Consider the following 27,632-nt stretch of genomic DNA (forward strand, 5'->3'; position numbering starts at 1 on the left):
GACCGTGGGCTTCACGAGTTACCCGCTGGCCCCCACGCACGCCACCGACCGAGGAGGCAGCGCATCGACTGCTGGCCCCGCGCCTTCGCTCGGTCGCAGCCGTGACGCGCCGACCACGCAGGCTCTGGGTACAGGACAAAAGCTCCTGGCGCAGGCTGTGTCCCCGAAACGCCCCTTGGAGGACCCATGTTGGCCCAGCCTTGCTTTTCAAGGGCCTCTGTGTTCCTGAAGACCTCCCACCCGCGGTGGCAGCAGAATGCAGAGGTACCTCTTGCACAAGAGAGCTGAATTGAAACTCCCGTGAGTCTTCGTGGTGCAATCCTACAGGAAATTATATTTCTCACCAAAATGCTGCAATTACGCAACTCAGCTGCCAAAGAGTTGATTTTTAAAATTTATTTGGAGGGGGGCACAGCAAAAAGGAACCCATTAAACCTTTTCTCACCCTCCAAAACAGAATTCCAGTGAAGAAATCCAGGGCACCAATCTGTTGCGAAACCCAGCTTTCCTCCGGTCTCGGCCTGCCTGCGTCGGGGGGAGGAAGCTGGCTTTCGGAAAGCAATTGCCTTCTCTGGGCTGAGGAAGGCGTTCCTCGCCACACAGGACAAGGCCGTTGGGGTGTTTCCCATGACAAGGAGGGTGCTCTGGGCTTCCAAGAGGTCCCTCGCCTTTCAGGATTGGTTTGGGACTCTGCGGGTGTGTGCTGCTGGCTGGGATCTCTCCGCGGGCCCCGGGGCCCCGCCGGCTGCCGCACAACTCGGACGCCTCCTTGCCCGTTCTCCCCAGAGATGCGAGGAGCAGGCCCCGTGGCGAGGCTGGCACTGAAAGAAAAACTGGGCTAAGCTATGCGTGTTTTCAACACCTGAGATTGACTCTCAGATTCCAGAAACCACAGCAATGAGGAACTGCAATTATTTTGCACGGGGCAAATGAGAAGAATAAGCTTTTCCATCTTATTCCAAGCCAGTATCAAGCTAAGAGACAGTCTTTATATTTCAGGATCACATGTGCTTCTCGGTTTCTTGTCTTAAACAGAGAAGGACAATAGTGAGAGGGAAAAAAACCCCTTGAAATAGGGCGCAATCTCCAGCCGCAGTGTTACCTACCACCTCCGCATAATCCTACAGAAAGAATAGAAATGCCCAAGTCTGCTCAGTTCTGGGGTGCTTCTGCCCTGGACCCTCTTGGGTAAAAAACCCAAAGCAAACAGGCAGCGGTGTCCCGGCTGGCACCAGACTCTCCTTCCTAAAAGTCGCAAGCAGCTTCACTGTCGGGAGCAGCCCCTGCCATCCAGCGTGTCGATACTTCATTTTTAAGAGCTTTCTCTCCTGAAGTCTGCAGACGCAGGCTGCGAACCTGTCGCCTTCCGTTCCAGCTGGGCGTCTTCGTTTCTGATGCCGTTTCAAACCAAGCAGGTGAAATTCCCCATCAGAGAGCCGGGCGGCCGAAGGTCTCGAATCCGCACAGCCCTGGGGGACGCAGCGCCTCAGCAGCTCCGTCCCGCCTCAGCACCCTGGCGTCTGCACCCCGTCCCCATCCTTCCCCTCACGAGCGACAACTGCGGCATCCGGAGCCAGGTCACCCCCAAGGACCAAGCACTCGTCCCCGGGGAAAGGCAGCAGGGCCGCCCCGCTCCGTCGGTGAGGACGGGGGGATCAGACCCCGGCACTGCAAACCCAGCTGGGGAACAGGACCGGAGGGGACGAAGAGGAGGAGAGAGAAATGTTTAATTAGAAGCAAACCTCCAAAGCAGCTGGGGGCAGGTGCATGCAATTTCTTTCCGCAGATGCAAACCATGAGCTACGAGGAGGAACAGGAGGAGATGACAGAGAGCGCAGGGCTGGACCCGGACCCTAGCGAGGAGGCACTGGCAGCTATGGATGCAAGAGGGGCCTGCAGTGAAGTCCCTCGCTGAGGGAGCCTGTGCCACCTCCTGCACCATCTCAGCAGGGTTTTGCTCCTTTGTGGTTGTCCAGGGACACACCAGGGCTCTGGCCACCACGCCGTTATGGGTTAATACAAAGAGCTCAGTCTCTGACACGGAAAATATTTGCTTTGGGTGACACTGGGTGAGCGTTGCTCGTGTGCATGCCCTGCCTTTAACGGCGAGGTGATAAACCCTTCCAGTGAAGGGCTTTTGGCTCAGTGATTCACTCACCCGCCTGGTCTGCTGGGAGACCAGAGCGTGCTGCCAAGTGCTCCGTGCATCCGGGTGGCAGGGGAAGGAGCAGACTAAAGAGGCAAGGAAATCTGTCTAAATATCTTTAAATCCCTACAAAATGGCTATCGATGACATGCGTGCTGATTCATGCAAACGCTCTCAGCACTGCTGAGACTTAAATGCATCCAACCAGCTGCCTGAGCTCAAAATAAACGGGGGGGGGGGGTGGAACAAGACACCCAAAAGCAATAATCCTGGGGTTAATCTGGGCTGAGAGCAATCGCTCCCTAGGACCATGAGCCACTGCTGAAAGATGCAGCTGATCTGAAATGAGCTGCGAGCATCGTGGTGGAGAGTCCTGCCTGCCTCTGGCTTGTGAACATGCAGCGTCGTGAAGTGCATAATGAAGCAAGAGAAAAATGGAAGAAACATCACCTTTGCAACAGTGCGACCTACGAAGGAGGACAAGGCAAGGAGGGAAAAAACCCAAACCACTGTGGGCAATGCAGATGGAGGAGGAACAAGAAAAAGGGGAGCTGGTCTGCAGAAAGGGGGTTTGAAGGGTGTGAGCTGGGTGACTGACGGAGGAAAATCCTGCTAAGAACAGCAGGGCTCCTTCTGGGTTAAAGTCAACCAGGTCTAAACACCAGACCCCCCCTTAATTTAAACAAGGGCGGGATGGAAGGAGCGCTGGGGGCTGTGTTCCCCTTCCTCCGGCCATGCCGTGCCACCGGGGCTCCCAGAGCTGCCCGGCGGGCCCAGACTCCTCGCGGGTCCCAGCCCCCGCACTCGCTCCCTTCCCGATACCGAAAGTGAAAGAGCCCGAGCGCCTCCACCCCGAACGCCATGGCGGCAGCCGAGGAGCTCCAGGAGGAAGCGATTTGCTCCATTTGCCTGGATTTTTTCTGCGCTCCGGTGATGCTGGACTGCGGACACAACTTCTGCCGAGCCTGCATCTCCCTGTGCTGGGCGCGGGCAGCCGCCCCCTCCTGCCCCCAGTGCCGGCAGCCCTTCCCCGGCAGCAGCGGCCTCCGGCCCAACCGCCCGCTGGGCAACATCGCCGAGCGGCTGAGGCGGCTGGGCCAGCCCGGCGCGGCCGAGGTGAGGCTGCCGGCCGCCTCCCTGCCCCTTTCTCGGCCGTTTCCTCACGTTGATGAGGGAAGGCCGCCTTCTCCACGCTAATTACCTCCCCTACCGAGGCGCTTTGCCGTGACGCGCGAGGGCGGGGGGTTGCTCTGCGCTGCGTAGCTTTTTACATCGGTCTGCTTGCTGCTTTCTAAGGCGTTCTGTGCAAACGCGATGTTTATAGATACCTGTTGGAAAGCTTTCCAGTCTGGGGTTTGCAAAAGCGCACGCTCTCTGCAAGGAGCCAGCAACTGCACCCTCTATGCTTTTTGTTTGTTTGTTTTTTAACCGATGGCTCCCTGTTGCTGCAGTTTCCCTTTTCCGTGCTTTGGGGCTTGATATAACGTTTGCCAAGTTTGCAGAAGGGTAACGGGAGTCTGTCCTCAGTACCCTGCTGCGCATTTCCATGTATGACATTATAATCTCCTGCCCCGGTGGCCCCCCGGCGTCCCTTGGCACGGTGCTTGTCTGCCGGACCAGGGTGGCGATAGGGATTGTAATCGCTCTTTAATACTATTTTGATTTTTGGCATCTGACTCCATAGGGATTCTATGCAGGGACTGGGCTGTGGTTCCACTCCAGCTGCCAGTGCTGAGCTCCTCGCTCACATCACTCACACCAGTCCCCCCCAGTAGCTGGTTTTGGGGACACAGCCCTCTCCCAGACACCGTGGCTGGCGTTCGGGACCCCAAGCTGCTCCAGCAGCTGCACTGAGACCCACGGACTCCAGGAGCTGCGACCGCAGCCCCGGGGCTCCTGCACCCCCGTCCGACTGCAGCAGCTGCCCCACGTCCATGCGCGCTGGTCCCCCCAGGAACCGGCACTGTGTCCTTGCAGCACGCACACCCATGGGATACGGACAGATCGTGCAAAAAGGTGGTTAGGAAAGGATTTAATGAGAAGGCAGGACAGACTGCGGGGACCAGGCGCAGGGCTGGGTCAGACAGGCGCAGTGACCAGTCCCTTTTATAGCCCTTTCTGCCTGTTCCTCCCCGGTTCCTCCCCAGTCCTCTTCCCCTGCGTGTTCCCTCATCGCTTTTGGGTCACACCGACCCTCGCGAGCATCCTGGACCCACAGGCCCAGAGATGGCCACCTGTGCCAGAGACTGCTGATGCCCAACCAGGGAACAGACACAAAGCACACACGTGGGTGGTGGGGAGCTCCTAAAGGACGTCTCCTCTTCCAGGAGCAAATGCAGTCACAGCTGGAGAGCCTCCGGAGAGAGAAAGGAGAACTGGAGAAACGGGAAAGGAAGGAGCGATGGATCTGCCAGGACTATCTGGTAGGAGCACAGTGCTACCGGGAAGAAGTTTGTTTGGGGAGGGTGAAGAAACGTTGATTCTTGGCCTTTGGAGCTGGGAGATTGAATCGTTGTGTCCAGCTGTTGGTGCACAATAAGCGCCCCAGGAATCCCAGTCATGCTCCACACCAGAAAGTAAAAGCTGTGGATGCTTTTAATTGCTGCCTCTTCCCATGGTCCTGCCCTCCCTTGAGAGGATTGCTTCTGCTTGTACAGGAAAAAGTGAAGGCGGAGAGGCAGAAGATTGCGCCTGAATTTAAGCAGCTGAGACAGTACCTGGAGGAGCAAGAGTGCCTGCTGCTGGCTCGGCTGGGAGAGCTGGAGAAGCAGCTTAAAACAAGATTGAAAGAAAATGCTGCTAAATTCTCCAAGAAGATTAGTTATCTGGATGGCCTGATCAAGGAGAAGGAGTGCCAGCTGTCAGGACATGAGTCCCTGCAGGTGAGGTCTGCTGAAGCACCAGCGCTGTCTTGGCACACAGCACGTGAGGCACCAGCAAATGGGAAGCACGCGACGGGCTAATCTTACCTTGATTGTCTTACTTATTAACCTTACCTCGCTGGTGTGGCCGTTCCCTGCGTAAGGGGAACGTCAGGAATGTGTGTGCAGGATAAGTAGCACTGAGCTGCTTTTCTCTTTCTCCCGTCTAGGATGCTGGTGATGTTTTGAGCAGGTATGTGTTGCTTTCTCCTTTACAGCACACTTCTGCTTTGGGTTGCAAAGATTCCTGCTCCAGAACAAAGCTGGGTGCCTCAAATACCAGGGATGCCCCGCTGATGTTTATATTTCAGTTTTCCAGAGGCTGATGAACCAGTGTGACTCTACCAAGAAAGTCTGTCCCTGGGGAAATATTCGAGGAAATTTCATTTCTAAGGTCTCTGGTTGCAAGCCTGGTTGGCTCCTCCATGACCGCTGCAGAGCGACACTAAGGCGCAGAGACCAGGGCGCGGGGCCCTTGGCTCAGGCTTCAGCACTTGCTTGTGACACAAGTTTGCTCTGAAGGGACAGGGGGACTGGGGGCACCAGGACCATCACTCATAATAGAAATTTAATTGGCAATAAGAGCATCAGGGCAGAGCAGTGACCCAGCCAGTGAGACCTGCTGTCTCTTTTCTCACTGATGCTCTTGTGTTAAAAATAAATAAATAAATGAATAAATAAATAAATAAATAAATAAATAAATAAATAGAATGAACATTCTGGAGGGTGTTGATCCAGCTGGAAAGTGGCCTCTAGCAACTGGCACTAACAGGAAACTGAGTTAAAGGAGGAATATAAATACTGTGGCTTGTACGACTCCAGGTGCGAGAGGGGAAATCTCCAGCAAAAGGAGCAGATGAAGCACAAGCTGAAGAAGGAGCCCGGCGTCTGCTCAGAAGCAGCTCCCACGCCAGAGGAGGTAGCAAGAAACCCCCCAGGTACAAAGCAGGGATCTCAGAGGAGAACAGAGAGGCATCCCGGGGGTGGAAAGAATGGGGTGGTCAATGCGTCAAGGCCCTGCAGAAGGGAGAAAAAGCTGAATATCCTTGTGTAGCATGTTCTGCCCTGGGGACGCATTGGAGAGGTGTCACAGCGAAAGTGGGAGGGTGTTCCCTTTCCCCCCTGCGCCCCCCGCTCTCTCTTCATCTCCCTTTGCTTTTATTTTTCCCCAAAAGAATAGTCAACGTTATTGCTGATTCACATCATCAGCCGTGCAGCCCACTGATAAATTGCTGTGCATGTGAACCTGTTCCAGCACCCTTTGTGCAACACCTGGCTTGGATGCTGCCACAGCTCTTTCTGCTCTCGATCTGTGCTCCAGACCTGCTCCGTGGTTGGAAGTGGGTCAAGGTTGTGAACAAGTCCCAGATGGCCCAGTATGCCCGAATGATTCTCAGCTCGTGCTCTCCTAACGAGGAGACTCACGCCCAAAGAAGTGATTGAGAGGGCTGTCAGGCAGAGCCTGGCGTTGTGCAGAGTCAGTTAGGCTGGAAAGGACCTCTGGAGGTCACCTAGTCCAAACCTCTGCTCAAAGCAGGTACCGCTAGGTGGGAATGCTCTGGGTTTTCTCCAGTTGAGTTCTGAATATCTCTGAAGACAAAGATCCCACAACTCCTCAAACCATCTTGGTGACCCACCAGACAGGCTGCAGTATGTCCATGTCCATCTCCTGCTAGGTAGCCCCAAATTCTTTTCTGCTCCTGCTGCTTTAGGTTTTGTCCTTCCTGCTTCAACTGGAGAAGCCGGCAGGCGCAGCAAGCAGCGTGTGCGCTGGGGAAGGCAGGGTGCAGTGTCTCTGCCCACTGCCTCCCAGTGCTGGTGGTGTTATCAATCAGAGGTGACCTCTGGGCTCCATCTCTCTTTCAGAGGCCTTGACAACTGACACAGGGGAGGGAGTGGAGGAACCCCAGGGACCGTACACCAAGGGTGAGTTCTGCTGGGGAGCCTCCTCCCGTTAACTCTGGTGGCGAGGGACGCGACACGTGTTTTGGGGGACGGTGAATCTTCACATGCCTTGGCTCAGGGCACAGAGCTGCTCCCCATTTTGAGCTAACCACCTTCTGGAAGTATTGCCAGGTTTTCTCCCAAGCCAGGACCAAACATGGACCCAGCATGGTGAAACTCTTCCCAGGACTGATCTCTACCGCCTCGTTCTCTGACCCATCTTCTCTCTTGCAGTGGACGTGACTCTGGATCCAGACACAGCTCAGTCCTGGCTCATCTTGTCGGAAGATCAGAGAAGTGTGATGCAGGGAGCCACACAGCAGAGCCGGCTTGACAACCCGGAGCGATTTGACCCGTGGCCTTGTGTTCTGGGCTGCGAGGGATTCAACTCGGGGCGACCATGCTGGGAGGTGGAGGTGGGCTATGGGTCCTGCTGGGCGGTGGGAGTGGCCCTGGAGTCCGTGAAGAGAAAGGGACCAATTGACATCAGCCCCGTGGGGGGGATCTGGGCGGTGGGGCAGTATAAGGAGAAGTTCCAGGCTCTCACTTCCCCATCTCCCACCCCTGTCCTCCCTAGCATGGTCCCCCAGAGGGTGCGGGTCTGTCTGGACCATGCAGGGGGGCAGGTGATGTTTGTCAACGTGGACAGCGAGGCTGTGATTTTCACTTTCCCGCGAGCCACGTTTGCGAGGGAGCGAATCCACCCCTGGTTCTGGGTGGGTAAGGGGTCCCAGCTCAGACTGTGTCCTGAGACCTGAGGAGGGGTGTCCCTCCGAGGAGGCTCTGCTGTGGCCACCCTGCCCTCCTGCATCCCCATCTGGCTAGTCCTTGGGGACTCCCATCTGCTTACAGATCTTCTGCCATCTCCATCTCCAAACCTTCTGCTGTGAGCCTCAGGGCTGTTGAACTCCACTCTGCCTGCCCACGGAGAGTAGGAATTGCCTCCCTGGGAGAAGAGATCCATGGGCTTCCCCAGCCTTGATCCTACCACAGTGGAAGAGGCTTAGAGCAGGGCTCTGGGTGAAGAATGGCCATTTCTGGGGACGTACTTTATTTACGGGAGCCGTGAGGGGGACTGAGGGGGATAGCAGGGGCACTGGAGTGCCTGGTGATGGTATGGTTTTACCTGAGGAAATAGGCAGGTGGGTCAGGAGGACGAAGCCTTGCTCAGCAGCCCAGCTGGCCGTGGGGCGACGCTCTGTAGCCCTGCGGCCTGGGCAGCCTCCATGTGTTAGTCCCTGTGGTTGGCCTGATTTGATTCTTCTGTTAGCTCAAGAAAACAAAAGTAAATATTTGTCTTTTTGGGAGGTGCTAGGAGGATTTGCATCTCCAAAGAATTTTGTGGGTGGAGTTATAATCACTGCTTTTTAACAAATCAGTGCACCCCATAATTCTTCAATGTTTGACTATTCAATTTGTTTCTCTGGTTGTGATGAGGCTCTTGGAAAGAAAATTTAGAGGTTTAGATCTTCTCCAGCCAAAGAGCTAATACCAGGAATTCGCTGAAGTTTAGGAAGAGGCTGTAGGAATTGGTGGTTTGAGACTTGCTGATTTGTAGAACTGCCAGGATTTGTGGCATTGCATTGTAGGAGCAAAAAATACGAATAACCAAAGTAATATGAATAAACAAATTTATATAAATAATCAAAGTTCAAATGCTGGTCAAACAAATGTGAAACTAAATTCTATCCCACAAGACCTTGCTGACAGATAAGAAGGGCTTTAAACACATTGGCTCCATCTACTTCTGTTGAAAAAGCAGAAAGGGAGGCTGGGGGCTGGAGCAGAGGGAATTCAAAGACCGGTGAAGAGAAACAATGCTCCAAACACAAACTCTGCCTCGGATGCTTAATGCAATCGCTGGAAAGGGGGGGGTGTGAAAAAGCATCTGTGAAAGTCATAGCTTGAGCAAGGGTTCACCCCTTTCTCCTTGCTCTGTGGCCAGAAGCCCAGGGTGACCTGCTGGGTTTGGCTGTGGTGCTGCTGCAGGGTTTGATTCCAGCTCTTCCCAGACACGAACCCAGCTGCCTTTGTGCTCTGGCTGTGGGACCTTGCCTTCCTCCCAGTGTGCTCGTGGAAATGCAGAGCCCCGGCCCCGGCAGGGGTAAGCTGTCCCTCCTCCTGCACGGCACACTGTCAGCTTTGGCACCAGGAGCTGAGGACGTGCTGGCACCAAGGTGTGGGCAGCCACTTGGAGACCTCATCCATTCCTACCAGGATTTGCCCCTCTTCTGTGCTCGTCAGGAGCATGAGTCTGGGGATTGGCTCCTTGGATGGTCCCCTGGGCTGCTTTGTTGGATTGCTGGTCCCACGGATGTGCAGAGCCCAGGTACAACGGGATGTCACCTGTCCCTGGACAGTGCCGGAGGGATTGGTGAGCCCGTCCCCTAGTGCCAGGGCAGGATATCTGTGCCTGACCTGGGGCTGCAACTCTTTCCAGCTACTGGAGTAGACCAGGGAGACGAAGGCTGTTGCCTGTGCCCAGCTGCCATCACAAAGGTGACAACTGAGTTGGCACTAAGAGGGTCCAGCCAGCAATGTGGCTGGAGAAGATGAAATCTAGGCTGCACCCAGGCAATGTTCCCCTTTGCCTACATTCACCTTTTCGTCTCCCAAGAGCAGGAGTTAGCAGGAGAGGACAAAGCAAGGTCCCGGGGAGCAGGGACCCACGCACCTTTTCCAGGTCTAGCGAGTCCTTTGAATGTCATTCCCCCAAAATGCTAGTTCTCTGGAGCAGATCTCTGTCTGGAAGGCACGTCCTCTGAGGAGCGGCTGAGCACTCTGAGTTTGTCTCGTTTGGAGAAAAGGAGGCTGAGGGGCGACCTCATGGCTGTCTGCAGCTTCCCGAGGAGAGGACGTGGAGAGGGAGGTGCTGCTCTCCTCAACCTGGGATCCAGTCACAGGATGCATGGGAGTGGTTCAAAGCTGCGCCAGGGGAGGTTCAGATGTGACATCAGGAAGGATTTCTTTACCGAGAGGGTGGTCAAACACTGGAACAGGCTTCCTCGAGAAGTGGTCGATGCCCCACGCCAGTCAGTGTTTGAGAGACATTTGGACAATGCCCTTAATAACACGTTTTAACTTTTGGTCAGCCCTGGAGTGGTTGGCAGCTGGACGAGGTGATCGTTGTAGGTCCCTTCTGCCTGAACTAGTCCAGTCTATTGTGTGTGAGGCAAAGGAGACCTTGATGGGGGAGATCAGAGACCAGCACGTCTGTGGGAACTGGCTCGCCTGTGGACTTCAGACACTCCTCAATTTCTTGCTTACCTTCCTTGGCTGTCCCTACAGCTTTTACTACTGCTCTGCTGTAAGAAATGTGCTTAATGCACATGTCTGAGAACTGGAAATAAGGCAATGAGAGGCTTTGGATGTATGGAGAAGATAAGCGTTATCATGAGCCCCAGCATCCAGCTATGTTTGTTTTTTTTTTTAATTTAATGATTAAGCTTAATTGAAAAAAGCCAGAGACACTACTCCAGCACCTTTTAAGGAGTTTGAACCTGCTGTATTTGTCATGGCTTTGTACAGAGCAGCTCTGCAATGCCCCAGCACTCAGTGCCACTTCTCTGCCCTGGGGCCACTGGGCACCAAGCTCCTCCATGCACCGAATCTCTGTGCTCCCCATTGTCTCTGCAGTCCCAGCTGCGGGGTGGAGGGGGTGAAGGAGACTCTTCGGGGGTGTCCATCTCCAGGACCTGCGAGTCCTCCCACTTGGTGGCCAGAGGAACCATGTGAGGAGAAGCCAGCAGGACACAGGACCCTCCCAGTTCCCAGCACCAAGACCCAAGATGATGGCGTTCGCCTTTCCAGTCTCCCCCCTGCCACCCACGCTCCCTCTGTGTCAGGGGCACAGCTTGAGCCACGACTCCATCCCCACCCAGAGCCACGGGCGTAGCCTCTCCCTGGGACATGAAGCCAGGCAGAAAGCAAAGATCAGGGCTTTCTTTTCAGCGTCAGCAAATGCCACCTGCCTCTCTGTAAAGTCCAGGCAGACCTGGATGGCCCTGGGGAGGCAGGCAAGGTGCAGGGGAGTCCAGTCAGGGTCGGTGAAAGCGTAGTATTGTCCAAACCACTGCCCCACGGCCCAGATCCCTTCCTGGGGGGTAAAACTGAGGACCCCCTTCCTCCTGACCGACTCCTGGGCCACCCCCACAGCCCACCAGTCCCCCGCCTCGGCCACCTCCACCTCCCAGCAGTGCCTCCCCACGGCAAAGCCCTGGCTGCCCAGCACGCATGGCTCCGTGTCGAACCGCTCGGGGTTGTTGGGCAGCGAGGTCCACTCGTCCCCCCGTCCCACGCCTCTCTGGTCGCCAGCCAGGATGAGGAAGGGGTTGGCGGTGTCTGGGTCCAGGGCCATGTCGGCTGGGGACAGAGGAGGAGAAGCTGCTCAGGACAGGCAGCCCCAGGAGTGTGTTGGGGCTGCATCCACCCCAGCAAGAGAAAGGACAGGGCAATTTCCTTGCCCCTGCCCAGAGATGTCCAATGTGGGGTGGGAAACCCCCTCGTGCTGGACTGCCCCAGCCTCAATGCTGCCCTGATCCTGTCCCTGCTCCGGATCCAGGAGCTTCTATGCAATCCCTGGCCAAGGAGACCCCATGTCCTGGAGGAGGATGCACCCGAGTGGATGGGTGCAGACACCTGGACCTGAGCCTGGGTGTCTCTAGTGCTGCAGGAGTGAAACAGGAACGCCTAGGCACAAACTAGTGCAACAGACATTACCCCAAGGCCCCAGATTCCTGTTTCTTTCTGTGGGCCATGGAGGGAGCCAAGCATGGCAGCTCAGGTGTCTTTGGTGTTGGTGGTGGGTCTACAGCACGAGGAATTCAGCTGGGGGTGTTGCAGCCACCAAGCCTCAACCCCATGACAAGCCCGGGCTGGGACAAGCCGCAGGTGCTTTGACCCAAAATAGCTCTTCCACAGCAGAAGCAAGATGCATTTTCTCCTCAACAGAGTACAGTTCCCTCTCCTCTTCCCTTCTAAAAACTCACCTCCTCCACTCATCTCCTCCACCTCACTGGCCAGGGTCTCCCTCTCTTCCCTCTCCATCCTGGATACCAGCATGTGTGCAGAAAATCAACAGGAGGGGAGGCAGGATTCCCTGTTGAAAGTGGAAATTGCAAGACTCAGAGACCACCTAAAGGTGATAAAGAAGCAGGAGGTATGATGGAAGTCACCACATTCAGGCACTTTTTAGACAGCCAGCACCCACCTGCAGGCTGACTCCAGGAAAGGAGGTTTTGGATAGGTCTGGAGTTCCTCAGTCTGCTCTCCACTCCCCTGACCATCAGCTCATGGCTGGGCTGGGCTTGCACAGCATTTCCAGCTTGTTCGAGGGAGCAGATCCAAGTCCAGAGGGGCTGGACGGCCCGGAGAGCACAGCTGGGAGCCCGGCACCTTCGCCTCTCTGTGGGGGACCAGACCATGCAGCTTCCACCTCCCTCCTCTTGGCGACCGCCTCCCATGCTCTGAAGCTGCTGGCAGACGTGTGACCTCATCTAACCCTTGAATTTGGGAGTTCCCCGCCGACGTTCCTGCAGTGCCCTCGTCCTGTTTGCATCACAGGATCTGCTGCGTCTCCCCTCCCTTCAGCCAGCTGCGGGTGGGTGATAAGAGCCCGCTGCACCGCTGGAAGGGGCTGTATCTTCCTGCGTCAGGATGCTCAGAGCCCTCCGGGGTCAGTGGCACCACGTGCACCTCCGGCCCGGTGCGATGTCGCTTGGACACCAGCCACAGACCAGTGGCCATGCTCTGGGTGTGTGCAGGCTCTGTCCGGTGATGAGGGAAGAGGTCTGGCTCCTCACAGGTGCTGCTTGCCCAGATTTGTCACGCTGCCAGCAGGTTTCAGGGTGGAGATGTTTGCAGGGCATGTGGTACTTCGATTGCTCCACTGGTGAATGGGGAACAGCCGGTGCTGGACTTTGCGTCCCACCTCTCTGTTCTCCAGGCAGCTTTTCATGTGCCCAGGGGCGATGGCCTCACCCTCGCTTGGCGGGAACTGGTGGCACCCACGCTGCTTTGTCACACCACTCTGAAAGCCACCACTTGTACACAAAATAGAGTGCAAGGAGACCTGCTGCCAGATGGCTCTGCTGCCTGGCGCTGGGACGGGGGCCTGGGAAGGCAGAGCTGGGGACAGACTGGCTCAGCAGGGACTGTTCAGTCAGGGACTGCTGTCGCATGGTGGCATGGTGGGGGCTGCTGCAGGGTTAAACTTGCACCCACCCACCCCCTGGGTCACAGCCTGCCGCAGGCAAGGCGCTGCCTTCAACAGCACCCACCTGCAGGACCCAGGCCACCCACCAGCACAGGCAGCTGCGTCCCCTCCGCCTGCGGGGCTGGCAGAGGCAGGCGGTCACTATGCAGGCACGGATGTGACGCTGTCTGGGTTCACATGCATGTTTGCAGACCCTCAAGGAGCAGCAAGGCCCCTCTGTCCACCCAGTGCCCCTGCCCAGGCCCTGGGCCCTCTGACCCCCCACGGGTCCCCTGCTCGCCAGCTGGTCCGGCCTGGTGCTCACTGCAAACACGCAGCGCTCGCACCCTCGTCCCACGGGCTTCCCGCACTCCTGGGCCCCCCAGGCACCAGCATGGACCCTCCGCCTGCCTGACCCCCCTGCCTGGCCCTGGAGGCTCCAGCTCACCAGCCAGCCAAGCGCACGGACCGGCGCTGTTTCACCCGCGGCCGGGCCCTTTCATACCCCTTTCTGCCTGTCCCCCACCTTGCCCTCCCTGATTCCCTTCCGCTGCGCACGCCGTTAGCTGCTCGCATACTTCCACTGACACCCCCCGCTATCTGGGACCCCCCAGCTTCGCATCCTTACGGTTGCAAAAGCCAGGCTGGCCCTCCCTGAGGTCATGCCTGCAGATCTGTGATAGTCCAGCGATTCGCGTAAGTGATGAGGTTCGTTTATTATACTTATCTCCGCTGCCATTTGTTGGCCAGGTCTGTGTCTCTGTGTGCTGCATTTATTGCCTCCCGCTTTTCCTTGTCAGCCTGTCGTGGTTTGACCCCAGCCAGCACCTCAGCCCCACGCAGCCGCTCGCTCACTCCCCACCAGTGGGATGGGGGAGAGAATCGGAAGGGTAAAAGGGAGAAAATGCGTGGGGTGAGATAAGAACAGTTTAATAATTGAAGTCAAATAAATTAGAACAGTTTAATAGGCAAAGCCAAAGCTGCGCACGCAAGCAAAGCAAAGCAAGGAATTCATTCCCTCCTTCCCATGGGCAGGCGGGTGCTCAGCCATCCCCAGGGAAGCAGGGCTGCATCACGCGTAACGGGGACTTGGGAAGACAAACGCCATCACCCCGAACGTCCCCCCTTCCTCCTTCTTCCCCCAGTTTCTGTACTGGGCATGGCACCACAGGGTACGGAATAGCCCTGGGGCCAGGCGGGGGCAGCCCCCCTGGCTGTGCCCCCTCCCAGCTCCTCGGGCACCGGGCAGAGCAGGGGAAGCTGAAAAGCCCTTGACCAGTGTGAGCACTGCTCAGCAACGATTTAGCAATAGCTTAGCACTGCCCAGCAAGGACCAAAGCATCAGTGTATCAGCGACATTGTTCTCATCCTAAACCCAAAACACAGCCCCATACCGGCCCCCAAGAAGAAAATTAACTCTATCCCAGCCGGAACCAGGCCACATGCCTTTTGGCAAGGTCCCTGGTCGGCTCCCTTCACCGGAGCAGATGCTCTCACCCCCGTGAGCCCCCGCGCTCCCGGCGGGGGACGGGAGGGCGCCGGAGGCGGCTGGGCTGGGCACCCGGTGGGGCCGCTGTCGAGACACATCCCAGGGCGGCAGCTTTCCCTGAACAAACCCCCCTCAATGGCCTTGCCTCCTGGCTGGGGGGGAATTACTTTTAAGCAATTTTTAAGCTAGTGCTGGGCTTAGCTCCCAGCCCCGCGCTGCCTCGGGGCGTGAATCACAGCTCTGCCACCTCCCTCCTTCTCGCTGCCGCCGCCGGGCTTTTCCCCGGGGACGTGCAAACCCCTGCCGGCCTCCCCGCCCTCCCGGTGCGGGCCCCGCCGGCCTCCCCGCCCTCCCGGTGCGGGCCCCGCCGGCCCCCCCGCCCTCCCGGTGCGGGCCCCGCCGGCCCCCCTGCCCTCCCGGTGCGGGCCCCGCCGGCCCCCCTGCCCTCCCGAGCCCAAGCGCGGGGCGGGCGGTGGGAGGCGGCTGCGGTAGCAGCCGTGGAAGGCGGCCGTGGCAGGGTCGGGCCTGGGGACGTTGCCAGAACATTTCCGGAGCAAAAGCATTGCCAAAAAACCCCCAAATTACTCAGCAACTTTCATTTTGGAGCAGAAGCGACGCAGGAGGAAACGGGTGGCAGGCTGGGACGGAGTGTGACGGTTTTGTTTCGTTCTGATGCAGGGAAATGCTTAGCTCGGCTCGGGGTGGCCCTGCAGATGCACCGGGTGATTGATGAGCAGCTCCTGCCCCAGCCCATGACAGCGCTCGGGGCCCCCAGGTAAGCGGCATCTCGCAGAAAGCTGCAGATTGAAATCGCTTTCTGCCGTCTGCCAACATCGGTCACGGGTTTCACCTCTCGTTAACAAAGCCGGGACTCAGTCAGTGAGTGGTAAGAGGCTTTGGGGGGGCTCAGAGCAGGGCCAGGTCCCGTTTTGACTGGGTGTTGAATTAGTGTTTTGGTTATTCTGCTTTCCCTGGTCTGGGACCCCCGTGCCCTCGGTGCGGTGGCAGGGGCTGCGCCACTGAGGCCCAGCTCTGTCCCGGAGGAGGAGCGCGCAGCCCCAGCTCCGCGTGCTTTCAGCCTGGGTTTCTCCTTTTGGTCCTGTGCCTTTCCATCTCGTTCTTAGGGATGGATAAGAAAAGCAAGGGCTCCGTATTAAACCAACTGCCACTTTTTCATGGAATTGGAGGAGATGTCGCAGCTTGTCCTTTGTTTCCCCGTGGGAAATTCCTACAACTTTTTGTTGGGTACTTTGTATGTAAAGCACCAAGCAAAGTCAGGCTGATGATGGAAAATTGATTTCAACCTTGGCAGCTGAGGCTCTTCCCTAGACATTACAAAAAGGGGCTGCAATCAGCAATAAACCCCTGTAAAAGTGAATTCTGCCTTTTTTTTGTATTCCGTTGTTTCTCCTCCCCTTTGCCCTTTCCCTCTCCTTCCCCATCTCCAGGTTGTGCAGTAGCGAAGAGGATGCTCTCCGGTTCCCGCCTCCACTGCTCTCTGCTGGCTTTTCTCATTTCTGGTTTAGTTTTCCAAGTTCACGAGCTGCGGTCAGGTAGGGATCCCCACGGTCCTTGCTGATCCCTGTGGCATTGCTTTGAGCCTGAATATCTTCCCGGCTGCCAGTGCAGCTACTCCCCGTGAACGGCAAAGCCCAGAGCGGGGTCAGGACCTTTGCCATAAACCTTGTCCACTTCTGAGAGCGCCAGCATCCCTCTGGATCCTGGTTTATTCCACTGGCCATGTCAGCACAGGCATTCGCGTGGAGATTAGATGATGCCAATGAGTTGATTATAGTTTGCTGCCATTTCCATCCCCACTTTCCTTGTTCCCAGCATGTCCCCAGCATGTCCCCAGCATGTCATTGCTTTACTGGGCTGTGTCCGGGGTGCGCTGAACCCTCGCAGAACCCATTCAATAAAGGGAAAAACCAACAACAAAAGATCTTTTAAAAAATATTCTGGGCTCTTTTTCTGTTAGATGGCTGCCCTGACGCGGCTTCTTCAGGGCAGCCCTGGCAAAAGCATGCAGCACAACAGTTGACTTGAACGTTACCTTGCCAAAAAAAAGTTGATTTGCTTTTGTTTTCCTACAACCAGAAACCACTTTCTCCGTGAGTTGAGTGGCCGGCTTATTAATAAGACTTTTTTTTTTAAATTGCCAAAGATGCCCAGAGCACCTGAGACGTTTTTATTTTCTCTTGTAATAGGTGCGAATAGCTGAGGATATTTGAGTTTTATTTGTACCCAAGTTGTCTGCTTAGTCCAGCCAACCACCCGGAAACCTTCCAGCCACTTCCTTCCTTTTTTATCCCGCTTTCTCCCCACCCTGAGCAGCACGGGCAGCGCTTGTCCCCTTGAGAACAAATAATCTTTTAGGGATTTGAAGAACTTTCCCAGTAGTGTAGGACGGGGAAGCAGAGAAACGGGCAGTGGCCTGGCCCCAGCCCACTCCCCGTGCTGCATGGCAGGGGTCCCTCTCCCAACCCTCCCCTCAATGCTTCGTCTCCCCGGTGTGATTACGCTCCCAACGCGATGCCACGGCCCAGCAGCGTACAAACCACGCGGAGCAGCATCTGCTGGTTTTCCGAGCTCAATCGCCACAGCAAAATCACGGTTGTTTCTTCTTCCTCCGGGTGTTTCTCCCAGCTCCCTTCAATGTGACGGGACCACTTAGCCCCATCACCGTGCCCATGGGTGAGGATGTGGTGTTGCCCTGTCGCTTCTCCCCAGAGCGGAGCACGCAGGACACAGAGGTGATCTGGTTTCGGGAACGCGTCTCGCCCTTTGTGCATCGCTACAAGGAGGGCCAGGACCAGTATGGGGAGCAGATGCTTCAATACCAAGGGCGCACCGAGCTGCTGAAGGATGGCCTCACCAAGGGCAGCGTGGAATTGAAAATTTTCCATGTCCAACTGTCTGACAGAGGGAATTACACCTGCTTTGTTCGCTGTGACTTCGATTACGACGAGGCTGTGGTGGAGCTGAAGGTGACAGGTCTGTAGTCCGTGTCGCTGGTGAATAGAATAGAATAGAATAGAATAGAATAGAATAGAATAGAATAGAATAGAATAGAATAGAATAGAATAGAATAGAATAGAATAGAATAGTTTGGGTTGGAAAAGACCCTTAAGATCATTGAGTCCAACTGCTAACCCAGCACTGCCAAGGCCACCACTAAACCATGTCCCCAAGCACCACATCTCCCCGGCTTTTAAATCCCCCCAGGGATGGGGACTCAGCCCCTGCCCTGGGCAGCCTGGGCCAGGGCCTGACAGCCCTTTCGGGGAAGAAGTTTTTCCCAATATCCAACCCAAAGCTGCCCTGGCGCAGCTTGAGGCCGTTCCCTCTCGTCCCATCGCTTGTTCCTGGGGAGAAGAGACCGACCCCCCCGGCTCCAGCCTCCTTTCAGGCCGTTGCAGAGAGCGATGAGGGCTCCCCTCAGCCTCCTCTTCTCCAGGCTGAGCCCCCCCAGCTCCCCCAGCTGCTCCTCCCCACGCCTGCAGCGTTGCCTGGGGTTGTTGTTCCCCAAGTGCAGGACCCGGCCCTGAGCCTTGTTGACCCTCACCCAGTGGCCTTGGCCCATCAACCCAGCCTGTCCGGATCTCTCTGCAGAGCCTCCCTGCCCTCCAGCAGACCAACACTCCCACCCAACTTGGTGTCCTCTGCAAACTGACTGAGGGTGCCCTCGATCCCCTTGTCCACATCATTGATAAAGATGTTAAACAGAACCGGCCTCAGTACTGAGCCCTGGGGAACACCACTGGTGACCGGCCGCCAACTGGATTTAACTCCATTCACCACCACTCTCTGGGCCCAGCCATCCAGCCAGGCTTTTACCCAGTGACGAGTACGCCCGTCCAAGCCATGAGCAACCAGTTTCTCCAGGAGAATGCTGTGGGAAATGGTGTCAAAGGCCTTACTAAAGGCCAGGTAGACAGCATCCACAGCCTCTCCCTCATCCGCTAAGCGGGTCACCTTGTCATAGAAGGAGATCAGGTTGGTCAAGCAGGACCTGCCTTCCATAAAGCCATGCTGACTGGGCCCGATCCCCTGGTTGTCCCGTACGTGCCGCGTGATGGCACTCAGGATGATCTGCTCCATGACCTTCCCCGGCACCGAGGTCAGGCTGACAGGCCCGTAGTTCCCCAGATCCTCCTTCCAGCCCTTCTTTTAGATGGGCGTCACATTTGCTAACCTCCAGTCATCTGGGACCTCCCCGGTGAGCCAGGACTGCTGATAGATGATGGAAAGTGGCTTGGTGAGCACCTCCGCCAGCTCCCTCAGTGCCCTTGGGTGGATCCCATCCGGCCCCATAGACCTGTGTGTGTCCAGGTGGTGCAGCAGGTCGCTGACCATTTCCCCTTGGATTATGGGGGCTTCATTCTGCTCCCCGTCTCTGTCTTCCAGCTCAAGGTGCTGGGTAACCCCAGAACAACGGGTCTGACTGTTAAAGGCTGAGGCAAAGAAGGCGCTAAGTACCTCAGCCTTGTCCTCAGGCTCTGTCACTCTGTTTCTCCTTGTATCCAATAAAGGATGGAGATTCTCCTTAGCCCTCCTTTTGTTGCTAATGTACTTATGGAAACATTTTTTATTGTCTTTTATGGCAGTAGCCAGATTAAGTTCCAGCTGGGCTTTGGCCCTTCTGGTTTTCTCCCTGCATAACCTCACAACACCCTTGTAGTCCTCCTGAGTCGCCTGCCCCTTCTTACAAAGATTGTAAACTCTCCTTTTCTCCCTGAGTTCCAGCCAAAGCTCTCTGGTCAGCCAGGGCAGTCTTCTCCCCCACCGGCTCGTCGTTCGGCACATGGGGACAGCCTGCTCCTGCGCCTGTAAGGTTTCCTTCTTGAAGACTGTCCAGCCTTCCTGGGCTCCTTTGCCCTTCAGGGCTGCCTCCCAAGGGACTCTGTCAGCCAGGCTCCTGAACAGGCCAAAGTCTGCTCTCTGGAAGTCCAAGGTGGCCGTTCTGCTGGTCCCCCTCCTTACCTCTCTGAGAACTGAAAACTATCATTTCATGATCACTGTGCCCAAGATGGCCTCCAACCATCGCATCACCCACCAGGCCTTCTCTGTTCACAAACAAGAGGTCCAGCGGGCGCCGTCCCTAGCTGGCTCCCTCACCAGCTGTGTCTTCCACACACTCCAGGAACCTGCTGGACTGTCTCCTCTCTGCTGTGTTGTATTTCCAGCAGACATCTGGTAAGTTGACGTCCCCCATGAGAACAAGGGCTACTGATCGTCAGACTTCTTCCAGCTTCTTATAGAATATTTCATCTGTCTCTTTGTCCTGGTTGGGTGGTCTGTAGCAGACTCCCACCATGATATCTGCCTTGTTGGCCTTCCCCCCGATTCTCACCCATGAACACTCAACCCTATCGTCACCATCGTTAAGCTCTAGAGAGTCAAAATGCTCCCTAACATAAAGGGCTACCCCACCGCTGCTGCTTCCTTGCCTGTCCCTTCTGAAGAGTTTACAGCCGTCCATCCCAGCGCTCCAGTTGTGCGAGTCATCCCACCCTGTTTCCATGATGGCAACTATGTCATAGTTTTCGGGCTGCACAGTGGCTTCCAGCTCCTCCTGTTTGTCGCCCATGCTGTGTGCATTGGCGTAGCTGTGCTTCAGTTGGGCTGTTGTTCCTGCCACCTTTCTGGGGGAAGAAGCCCTGATTCCTACGTGACCGTTCTCAGGTGCTTCCATGGTTTCTAACACATCCATAGCCCTTGCATCTTTTTTTCTTTGTGGAAGCTGTTTTGATGCAGGGCGTAGGCCGACTTAACCTTGGTGACACCTCCAAGCTAGATGAACCATCGTCCTCATCATTGTTCAGTTCCACTTGCAGAGCCTCGTACCTGTTTTGCAAGGGCACCTGGGAGGGTGGGGCAGTCACAGAGGAGACGCGCCTGCTGCGCCGGGCAGGAGCGTGTCGCCATTGCCCCCTATCCCTTGAGTCACTGTTCAGCCAGGCGGAGAGAATAGGGAGTCTTCTGTGCCATGGCTCCTGTCCGCCTGTTGGGCCTGAGGGATGGCAGGGTGCGATTCCAGTAATCTGTGTCTCTCTCGCACTCCCTGATGCTCGTCGACACGCTCACCTCCTCCCGGAGCTCTGTTGCTGAGCGGAGGAGCTCCTCTCCCTGGGCGCAGCTCGCACAGGGGTGCTCACCTCCCACAGGGGTGCTCACCGCTGCCGTCCAGCACTGGCCTAAGAGCAGGGCACACCCTGCAGCCTGATGCTTCGGTGGCAGCGTGTTCCCGCCGGCGCATTGTCTGGGCAGCTGCGTCAGTCGTGGTGGGTGCAGAGCTTGGTGAGTCCACGGCTTTCTACTGGGTGGAGACCATTGCTCCCTGGTCGATCTTCAGTGCCCTTCCTGCACTCCCTTCCGTGCAAACTGCCGCACCATGCCCTTACTGTTTGCCCGCCCTGGTTGCTTGCACTCCCTAAGGGCTACTTTTATATGTGTTGGGGGGCTTGGCCGCTGTTGCTCCTGACCCTGCCCAGGTCTCATCAGGCGATGTCCCATGAGCTGTGGACTCCTGGGGCTCCTCGTGGCTCTCTTGGCTCCCCTGAGGCTCCCCAGGATCGGGAGGCCCCGCCGTGCACGGTGCTAGAGCACTCCGCTGCCGATCCTGCCGGCTCCGGAGCTGCTCACCTTGGCAACTGGTACCTCTAATTTACTTGCTCATAGCCAGCACTCTTCCCTGTCCTTCTTCCCAGCAGCAATTTCAGGTGGTTGCTTTGGAAATAGGGTTTTATTAAGTACCGTGGTTGAAAATACAGAGAATGTCTCAGGTAAAATTGCCTGCCAAGCGGCTGTAAGGAGCTTGTGAGATATGCTACCTACTTCCAGAAGTGTTCTTGATATGGTTTTCTTCATATAAGTGGGTGTAAGAAAAAATTTGGCATTGGGTGGTATAATAAGAATGTCTTGGTTCCTGCTTTTATATTTTGGTATCGAGGCCTGCAGATTATTTTGCTCTAGCCTCCAGAGTAGATCTTTGAGTTGCGTGAAAAAAACTCCAAGAAATGTCCTGACTCCCGGTGACAGTCGTCTTAAAAAAAGCCCTGGGATTTGTCTATGTCGAAGTTCATCCCTTCTTGTCAGGGAGAGGAGCAGCCAGGCCACCTTTTTCCCCGATACCCGGCATCTTGCAGGATCACCCAGGGGTCTCTGTTCTCCCGCAGCCAGCGGCTCTGCCCCGCTCATCACGCTGGAGCGCTACCAGGACGGGGGGATCCAGGTGGCCTGCCGCTCGGCCGGCTGGTACCCGCAGCCCCAGGTGCTGTGGCAAGATCCCCGCGGGCGGCATCTCCCATCCCTCTTGGAAAGCGTTACCCAGGACGAGAGCGGCCTCTTTGCAGTGGAAAGCAGCATAATCCTCACCAGGGGCGCGAACCAGAAACTCTTCTGCTCGGTCCGACATGCCCTGCACAGCCAAGAGCAGCGATCGGCATTTTACGTATCAGGTGAGCAGAGGCCGAGGCATCGCCCTGTTAACGTTCCCGATGGAGCTGCGCTCGGAACGCGCCACCAGCAGAAAATCTCAGGCGCATTTTGCAAGCTGGGCGTTCAGTGCATCGCGTGTATTTTGCACGCTGCGTGTGCAAACGGCCGCGGCTTTGGGCAGCGTTCGTGCAGGTGTGCTGCCAAAATTCACCGGTTCCCTTTTGAAGTGCGGATTTAGGGGGGAAACAAGACAACCCTCATTGTAGCAGGGTTTCTATAGACACCTGGGTTAAATTCAAACATTCATAACACTGGAACCAAACAAAAAAGGAGAAACCAACCCATGCCCTTAGTCCCACCTGCTGTGAAATCCTGTTCTGCTGGTTTGGGATGAGAAATAAATGGTCATGTCTCATTTTAGCATCTGCATATATCGAATATATTTTTATTTTTCCCTTGTCACACAGAAAAGCTCCTTTTTTACTGGAAGATAGATTTGGGGTGGGGAATATATCAGGACAGAGATGCAATGGTGAGCTGGACTAACCAAACACCAAACGGCACCGCGGTATCACGTGCCTTCCAGCCGCCTCCTGTTCCGTCTTCACTTTGGGAATGAACAATTTTGGGAGACTTTATTTCCCTGGGGGGCCCATACCTTTCTCCTGGTGACACTGCTCTGCACTGGAGTGTTGCTGTTGATGCATACATTACCCTGTTTCTCATCCTGTGTTGCCTAATGAAATATAAAATGTTTTTTTCCAAAGGAGAAGAAAGCATGATTTAACTGGAAACAGTTTGGTTAGAAATCCATTTTCCCTTTAAAAATCCCTCACAACATATGCAGACAAAACACCATCAGCCTCAGACAAGTGCTAAATTGCCAAAATGGATTTTTTTTTTAACGTTATTTTTTGTCGGTTTGTGGAGTAGAGTCAGGAGCTGATTTTCGCCCTCGATGGGATTCAGACCTGCTTGGGACGAGCTTGTATGAAATAATCTACTTTCCATTGCTGCTTGCAGTGTAACCTAACCCCTCTGGGGATTTTCTTTTTCAGATCCCTTTTTCCAAAACGCCCATCCTTGGATGACCGCCCTGGGCGTGGTCCTGGTTGCTGTGGTCGCTCTCCTTGTTATCGCTGTTTATCTCTTTAAACTGAAAGGTATCATCCTGGCGCAGGGGTTGGGGAAGGGGGCTGGGTGCCCGTCCTATTCAGCCGCCTCCGGTTTTGATGGACAAGTGGGTTTGAGAACTGCTGGGATGGTCCCAGAATTTTGTCTCAGTGCTTGGACACACGTACGGTGCCAGGGAACTTAAAGACCCAGGGATTTAATTTCTGGCAAGAAAATAAAGGTTGTTTCTCCAACAAAAAGGCTAGCAAAGAAGGAAGCGGGCGTTAAAGCAGCGTGAGCCAGCCGTTCCTCTGCCCCGGCCAAGGGTGGATTCTGCCCGCAGAAATGGAGCAATAATTTGCCTGGCCCTGCAAAAACACCCTGGCACTTTTGGGGGCCTGGCAGGGCTCCCTTTCCTTCTGAAAGCCCCCTCTGGGGGTAAATAATGCAGAGGAAAAAGGAAACTGAAATCCTCTATTTCTTTCCAAAAGGAGATGGAGCCGGTGGGTCGTGCGGCACTGCAGCACCTCCAGGCCCCGCGGCCTCTCTGCCTTGCAAGCGGCTGTAACGCCCACTCTAGTTTAATCAGTGCTCTTTGGAAGGGATGATTTTTTAAAATTATTTACATTTCTTTCTTTCCTTCGTAGGAAAGCATGAGAAAAAAATAGGTAAGCTTTACTTTCCCTTTTCCAGAAACTGGAGAATTCCCTCAAACAGAAGAATTCATGGGGCACGTTTCTTGGGGCTATGGGGGAGGGAAATAGTTTGGCTAGTGGCTGTTTGAAATTGTGAAATTAATTTATGAAATGATGAAATTATGAAGTCCTGTTGTAATTTTACAGAAAGTCATTGCAGAACCAAAGAAAGTGTGAACAGACATCGTACAACAGTGAACTTTGCTTTTCAAAGGGCTCTCGAGGTTCTTCCCCAAGCTGGAGGAAGCTTTGGGGTAGCACATTTCATCTTGCAGGGGCCTCAGCTTTGTCTCAGCACTGAAAAAACATAGGGGCAGGATGGATAGGTAGCACTGACGGTGAAATTTAACCCCATGCTCCTCCCTTGTCAGTGCAAACCTGCCCCTTGGCTGCTGCCCTGGAGCTGGAGCCCTTCCTCAGGTCTCCAGCAACGCAGCGCTGGCCTCTGCCCGAGGTGGATTCAGGGAGGGTGGGCGAGATCTCCAAAAGCCTTGAGAAGAAAGGGCTTGAGGAGCTCCTGGGCTGAAGCTTTTCCATTGTGAGCAATTTCAGCCTCCTCCCCACCCCAACAAGCGTATCATCGGGGGAAAAGGAATCGGCTTTGGTGGTGATGCTCTGTTCTCGTTTTGCTTTTCAGCGACGCAAGAGGCAGCACTGCGTAAGTCTGGCTCCCGTCTTCCTGGTGAAATCCTCTGTGGAAACTTTCAGACTTTTTTATGCATCCTCTCATTCTGTCTGAATGTCCCTTTTAGGCAGATACTTTACTTCCCCTTCCCCGTAATAATGTGAAAATTCAGTCTGAAAAGTCATTAGGATTTTTTTCCCTGAGTGGCTGTCAATGCTTTTTAACAGTCTCATTTTAATTTAAGTAGTGAAATAGTACTGAAAAGTTACTGATTTTTAGGGGAAGATTACAGAAACCTAAGCTGTTGAGAAGTTTCTTATAAAAACGTAGATTGTTTGATTACCAAGAAATTAAAAATAAACAAAAGCACTTGAAGAGGGCATATATTTTTGTTTGCTTGCTTGCTTGTAGCTTGTAGAATTGCCAAGAAATAGTCCTTTGGCTATTAAAAATGAGCTCTTGCTAAATTGGTGCCAATGCAGGGGGAAATAAATGATGGGGAAAATAAATAGTCAGCTCACTCAGGAATCATGAGCATCCTTGCAATCAGAGTATGGATCAGTGCATCTGCCACCTTCATCGCAGCCTCTCCTCAGGGAAGGGACGGTGTCAAATAGTAACGCGTGTGTGTTTCTGTTTGTTGTTCAGGGGACCGTGATGCAGAAATCGGTGAGTCTCCTTCTCTTCCTTACAAAGGATTTTTTACAGAGTCTGTGTAGGGTGGTGTGGTTTGTTTTGGGTTTTTTTTTCACTTTTAAAGTGTGAAGTGAACCAAAAAGTGATTGGGGGATAGGGGTGAAAGGAGGGAGTGAATTTGAGAATGAAAAAATTAAACATCGTTGAGGACGGTGTCTGGGATTGGGGACGGATGACCGCAGCGGTGGCGCAGGTGAGGTGCGAGTGCCCTAGGACAGGTCCCTTGTAGGTGAGGCACCTCCCAGAGACGTTTTCCTGCCCCAGATTTGAGCAGGCCAACCTGCACCATCACCTGAAGAGCAGACCTCCAGGCTGGGGCAGGAGAGGGCTTTGCATTGCCAAGCGTTGGCAGAAACCTGCCCTCCTGCATGTGCAGGCAGTTATGGGAGAGGTTATATCCAAATCCACATCCCACAACCCATTTGTGCTGATCTATCTTCTTTTTCAGAGAAGCAAGCTGAAGAACTTGGTGAGTAGCGTTCCCCTTCCTACATGGGAGACTTCAATTGGGCCATTTTCTCCTCTGGGTTTTGCACGTACGCCCTGGTTTTGATTTTCCTTTTGGGAAAGGAAGAGGTAGCAAATACTGAACTCCTTTCAGAAACATTATTTTCCTTTATGTGTTTTTAAGCTATTCCCTGTAACCCTTCTATACGAAGAAGAGAATTCGTTCAGTTTTCAAAGAAAGTACAAACAGACCATAAATATATGTCTGAATCAGGACATGGTTATATTTGTAGAAAATGGATGGAGCCCTTTCCTGTAGCTAGACATTGAAGGTTTGAAGCTACACGCTGTGAGATGACTTTCACAAATATAGCAACAATTCAGGAAATGTGCAACTACGCTGGCATATCGTTATCCTGAGCTAATCCAGTACAAGTGTGTTCAGATTACCTCTCACCTCTGTCTTCTTTTTTTTTTTTTTTTTTTAAAAAAAAAGCATGGAGAAGATATGCTGTGCCTATAGAAGAAGGTAATTAAAGTTTGATCTTTCAGGGTGCTGGATCACCTTCCCTGCTCTAATCTCCCTTCCCTGTAGTTCCCGTCCTGCAGTGATGCTGGTGGGAACAGGGATGCTTCTGCTGACCCTCACTTTACGGGAGGAAGTGTAACACTCAGACCCCTTGTTCGTTTGGTGCATGCCCAAGTTTCAGGCAAATCTGGAGTCCTGGTCCTCAGTGAGCAGTGCTGGCCGTGTTTTAGAGACGTGGGGACTTCTTGAGCCTGGAGGTCTGCTGACGATCCTCTTCCCTCTTTGCAAAATGTCATCTCTGCTTCATTTTCTGTTCCTTGCACTAATATCGTTACCTTGCGCAGCTCCCCATGCCGCAGTCTGCCAGCTATCGTGTGCACCCATTTTCTTCTTCCTTATGCAGCCCCAGCAAAGATCTCTCCTGGGGTGAGCTCTGCCCTGATGCGTTGGCTCCATCTCTCCTGCAGTGAAGGTGGTTCTGGATCCAGACACAGCCCACTGCGACCTTGTCCTGTCTGATGACTGCAAAAGCGTGAAACGCGAAGACACGCGGCAGGACATCCCCGACATCCCCGAGAGATTTAACCCGTGGCGCTGCGTTCTGGGCTGTGAAGGCTTCACCTCGGGGAGACGCTACTGGGAGGTGGAGGCGGTGGATGGAGGAGGATGGACTGTGGGAGTCTCTAGAGAAGACGTGAAAAGGAAGGGCGAGATTGAGTTTAAACCGGAGGAGGGCATCTGGGCAGTGGGGCAGTGGGCAGGGCACTTCCAAGCTCTCACGTCCCCTAATCGCACTCTCCTTCCTGAAATCCAGACTCCCAAGCGGATCCGGGTCTCTCTGGATTATGAAGAGGGACGGGTGGCATTTTTCAGTGTTGATGAGGAGATTCCCATCTTCACATTTCCACTGGTATCATTTGAGGGGAAAAGAGTTCACCCTTGGGTCTGGCTGGGTCCTGGGACGTGGCTCAAAATGTGGCCCTGATGAAGGGGGGGATTAAGAGAAGGCTTTTTTAGGGCACCTCAGGAGTTCAGGCTCGGAAGGATTTAGGTTGGAAGGAATTTGTGGAGGTTTCTGTTGCAACCACAGCAGGGCTGACCTCAAAGCTGCCTTAGGTGTCTTTGGACCTTGTTCAGCTGGATTATGTAGGATCTCCAAGGGTGGACATCCCGTTACCTCTCTGGACCTCTGTCCTGGTGCTGCACCTCTCTCAAGGGGAAGAATTAACCCTTTACGTTTGGTCAGAGCTTCCCCAATTGCAACTCGTGACCGTCACCTGTCACCCTCGTTCCCTACCTGTTGAAAAACACTTCAACTGAAAAGACACTCCCCCAACAGGGATCACTTGTTAAATGTACAGAATAAAGTTACTTCAGCCGGATTTGTCTGTACG

General features: G+C 54.6%; 3 protein-coding genes across 10 annotated transcripts; 2 read left to right on the forward strand and 1 right to left on the reverse strand.

Annotated features, from left to right (window-relative positions):
* The first annotated feature begins 827 nt into the window (after positions 1 to 827).
* Positions 828 to 9,552, forward strand: LOC104019640 (zinc finger protein RFP). 2 transcript variants are annotated; one of them, XM_087769711.1, is made up of 7 exons: positions 828 to 3,262; positions 4,474 to 4,569; positions 4,804 to 5,028; positions 5,238 to 5,260; positions 5,890 to 6,005; positions 6,934 to 6,993; positions 7,246 to 9,552. In XM_087769711.1, exons 1-7 carry the CDS (start codon positions 3,008 to 3,010, stop codon positions 7,767 to 7,769), a joined length of 1,299 nt encoding a protein of 432 aa, XP_087625837.1. In that variant the 5' UTR covers positions 828 to 3,007; the 3' UTR covers positions 7,770 to 9,552. The 2 variants fall into 2 exon arrangements, with proteins under 2 accessions (XP_087625837.1, XP_087625839.1); XM_087769713.1 differs by lacking the exon at positions 5,238 to 5,260 and having other exon boundaries at positions 5,890 to 7,318.
* LOC104022918 (butyrophilin subfamily 1 member A1) lies at positions 7,409 to 27,620 on the forward strand. 7 transcript variants are annotated; one of them, XM_087769705.1, is made up of 12 exons: positions 7,409 to 7,427; positions 15,372 to 15,468; positions 16,142 to 16,246; positions 17,340 to 17,687; positions 21,872 to 22,153; positions 23,192 to 23,296; positions 23,894 to 23,914; positions 24,579 to 24,599; positions 25,215 to 25,235; positions 25,711 to 25,731; positions 26,206 to 26,238; positions 26,706 to 27,620. In XM_087769705.1, exons 3-12 carry the CDS (start codon positions 16,162 to 16,164, stop codon positions 27,221 to 27,223), a joined length of 1,455 nt encoding a protein of 484 aa, XP_087625831.1. In that variant the 5' UTR covers positions 7,409 to 7,427; positions 15,372 to 15,468; positions 16,142 to 16,161; the 3' UTR covers positions 27,224 to 27,620. The 7 variants fall into 7 exon arrangements, with proteins under 7 accessions (XP_087625831.1, XP_087625832.1, XP_087625836.1 ...); XM_087769706.1 differs by lacking the exon at positions 7,409 to 7,427 and adding an exon at positions 12,796 to 12,814; XM_087769704.1 differs by lacking the exon at positions 7,409 to 7,427 and having other exon boundaries at positions 15,044 to 15,468.
* On the reverse strand, positions 10,418 to 12,684 carry LOC104019641 (E3 ubiquitin-protein ligase TRIM7). The gene is made up of 3 exons (XM_087769719.1): positions 12,221 to 12,684; positions 12,000 to 12,109; positions 10,418 to 11,373 (listed from the first exon to the last, which is right to left on the reverse strand). The coding sequence occupies exons 2-3, from the start codon at positions 12,070 to 12,072 to the stop codon at positions 10,853 to 10,855; spliced, it is 594 nt and encodes a 197-aa protein (XP_087625845.1). The 5' UTR covers positions 12,073 to 12,109; positions 12,221 to 12,684; the 3' UTR covers positions 10,418 to 10,852.
* Positions 27,621 to 27,632: the final 12 nt, after the last annotated feature.

Source organism: Nipponia nippon, unplaced genomic scaffold, assembly GCF_047370975.1.
Source record: "Nipponia nippon isolate SJK-2023a ecotype South Korea unplaced genomic scaffold, ASM4737097v1 scaffold_31, whole genome shotgun sequence".
NCBI classification, from domain to species: domain Eukaryota; kingdom Metazoa; phylum Chordata; class Aves; order Pelecaniformes; family Threskiornithidae; genus Nipponia; species Nipponia nippon.

Excerpts from the sequence above, each read along its gene's own strand:
- LOC104019641 (XM_087769719.1), bottom strand. The coding sequence starts at position 12,072 with ATGCTGGTATCCAGGATGGAGAGGGAAGAGAGGGAGACCCTGGCCAGT. Across the intron at positions 11,374-11,999 it reads GGAGGAGATGAGTGGAGGAG|CCGACATGGCCCTGGACCCA; the intron begins GTGAGTTTTTAG and ends CTCTGTCCCCAG.
- LOC104019640 (XM_087769711.1), top strand. The coding sequence starts at position 3,008 with ATGGCGGCAGCCGAGGAGCTCCAGGAGGAAGCGATTTGCTCCATTTGC. Across the intron at positions 5,029-5,237 it reads CAGGACATGAGTCCCTGCAG|GATGCTGGTGATGTTTTGAG; the intron begins GTGAGGTCTGCT and ends TCTCCCGTCTAG. Across the intron at positions 6,994-7,245 it reads CCAGGGACCGTACACCAAGG|TGGACGTGACTCTGGATCCA; the intron begins GTGAGTTCTGCT and ends TCTCTCTTGCAG.
- LOC104022918 (XM_087769705.1), top strand. The coding sequence starts at position 16,162 with ATGCTCTCCGGTTCCCGCCTCCACTGCTCTCTGCTGGCTTTTCTCATT. Across the intron at positions 25,236-25,710 it reads GGACCGTGATGCAGAAATCG|AGAAGCAAGCTGAAGAACTT; the intron begins GTGAGTCTCCTT and ends CTTCTTTTTCAG. Across the intron at positions 25,732-26,205 it reads GAAGCAAGCTGAAGAACTTG|CATGGAGAAGATATGCTGTG; the intron begins GTGAGTAGCGTT and ends TTAAAAAAAAAG.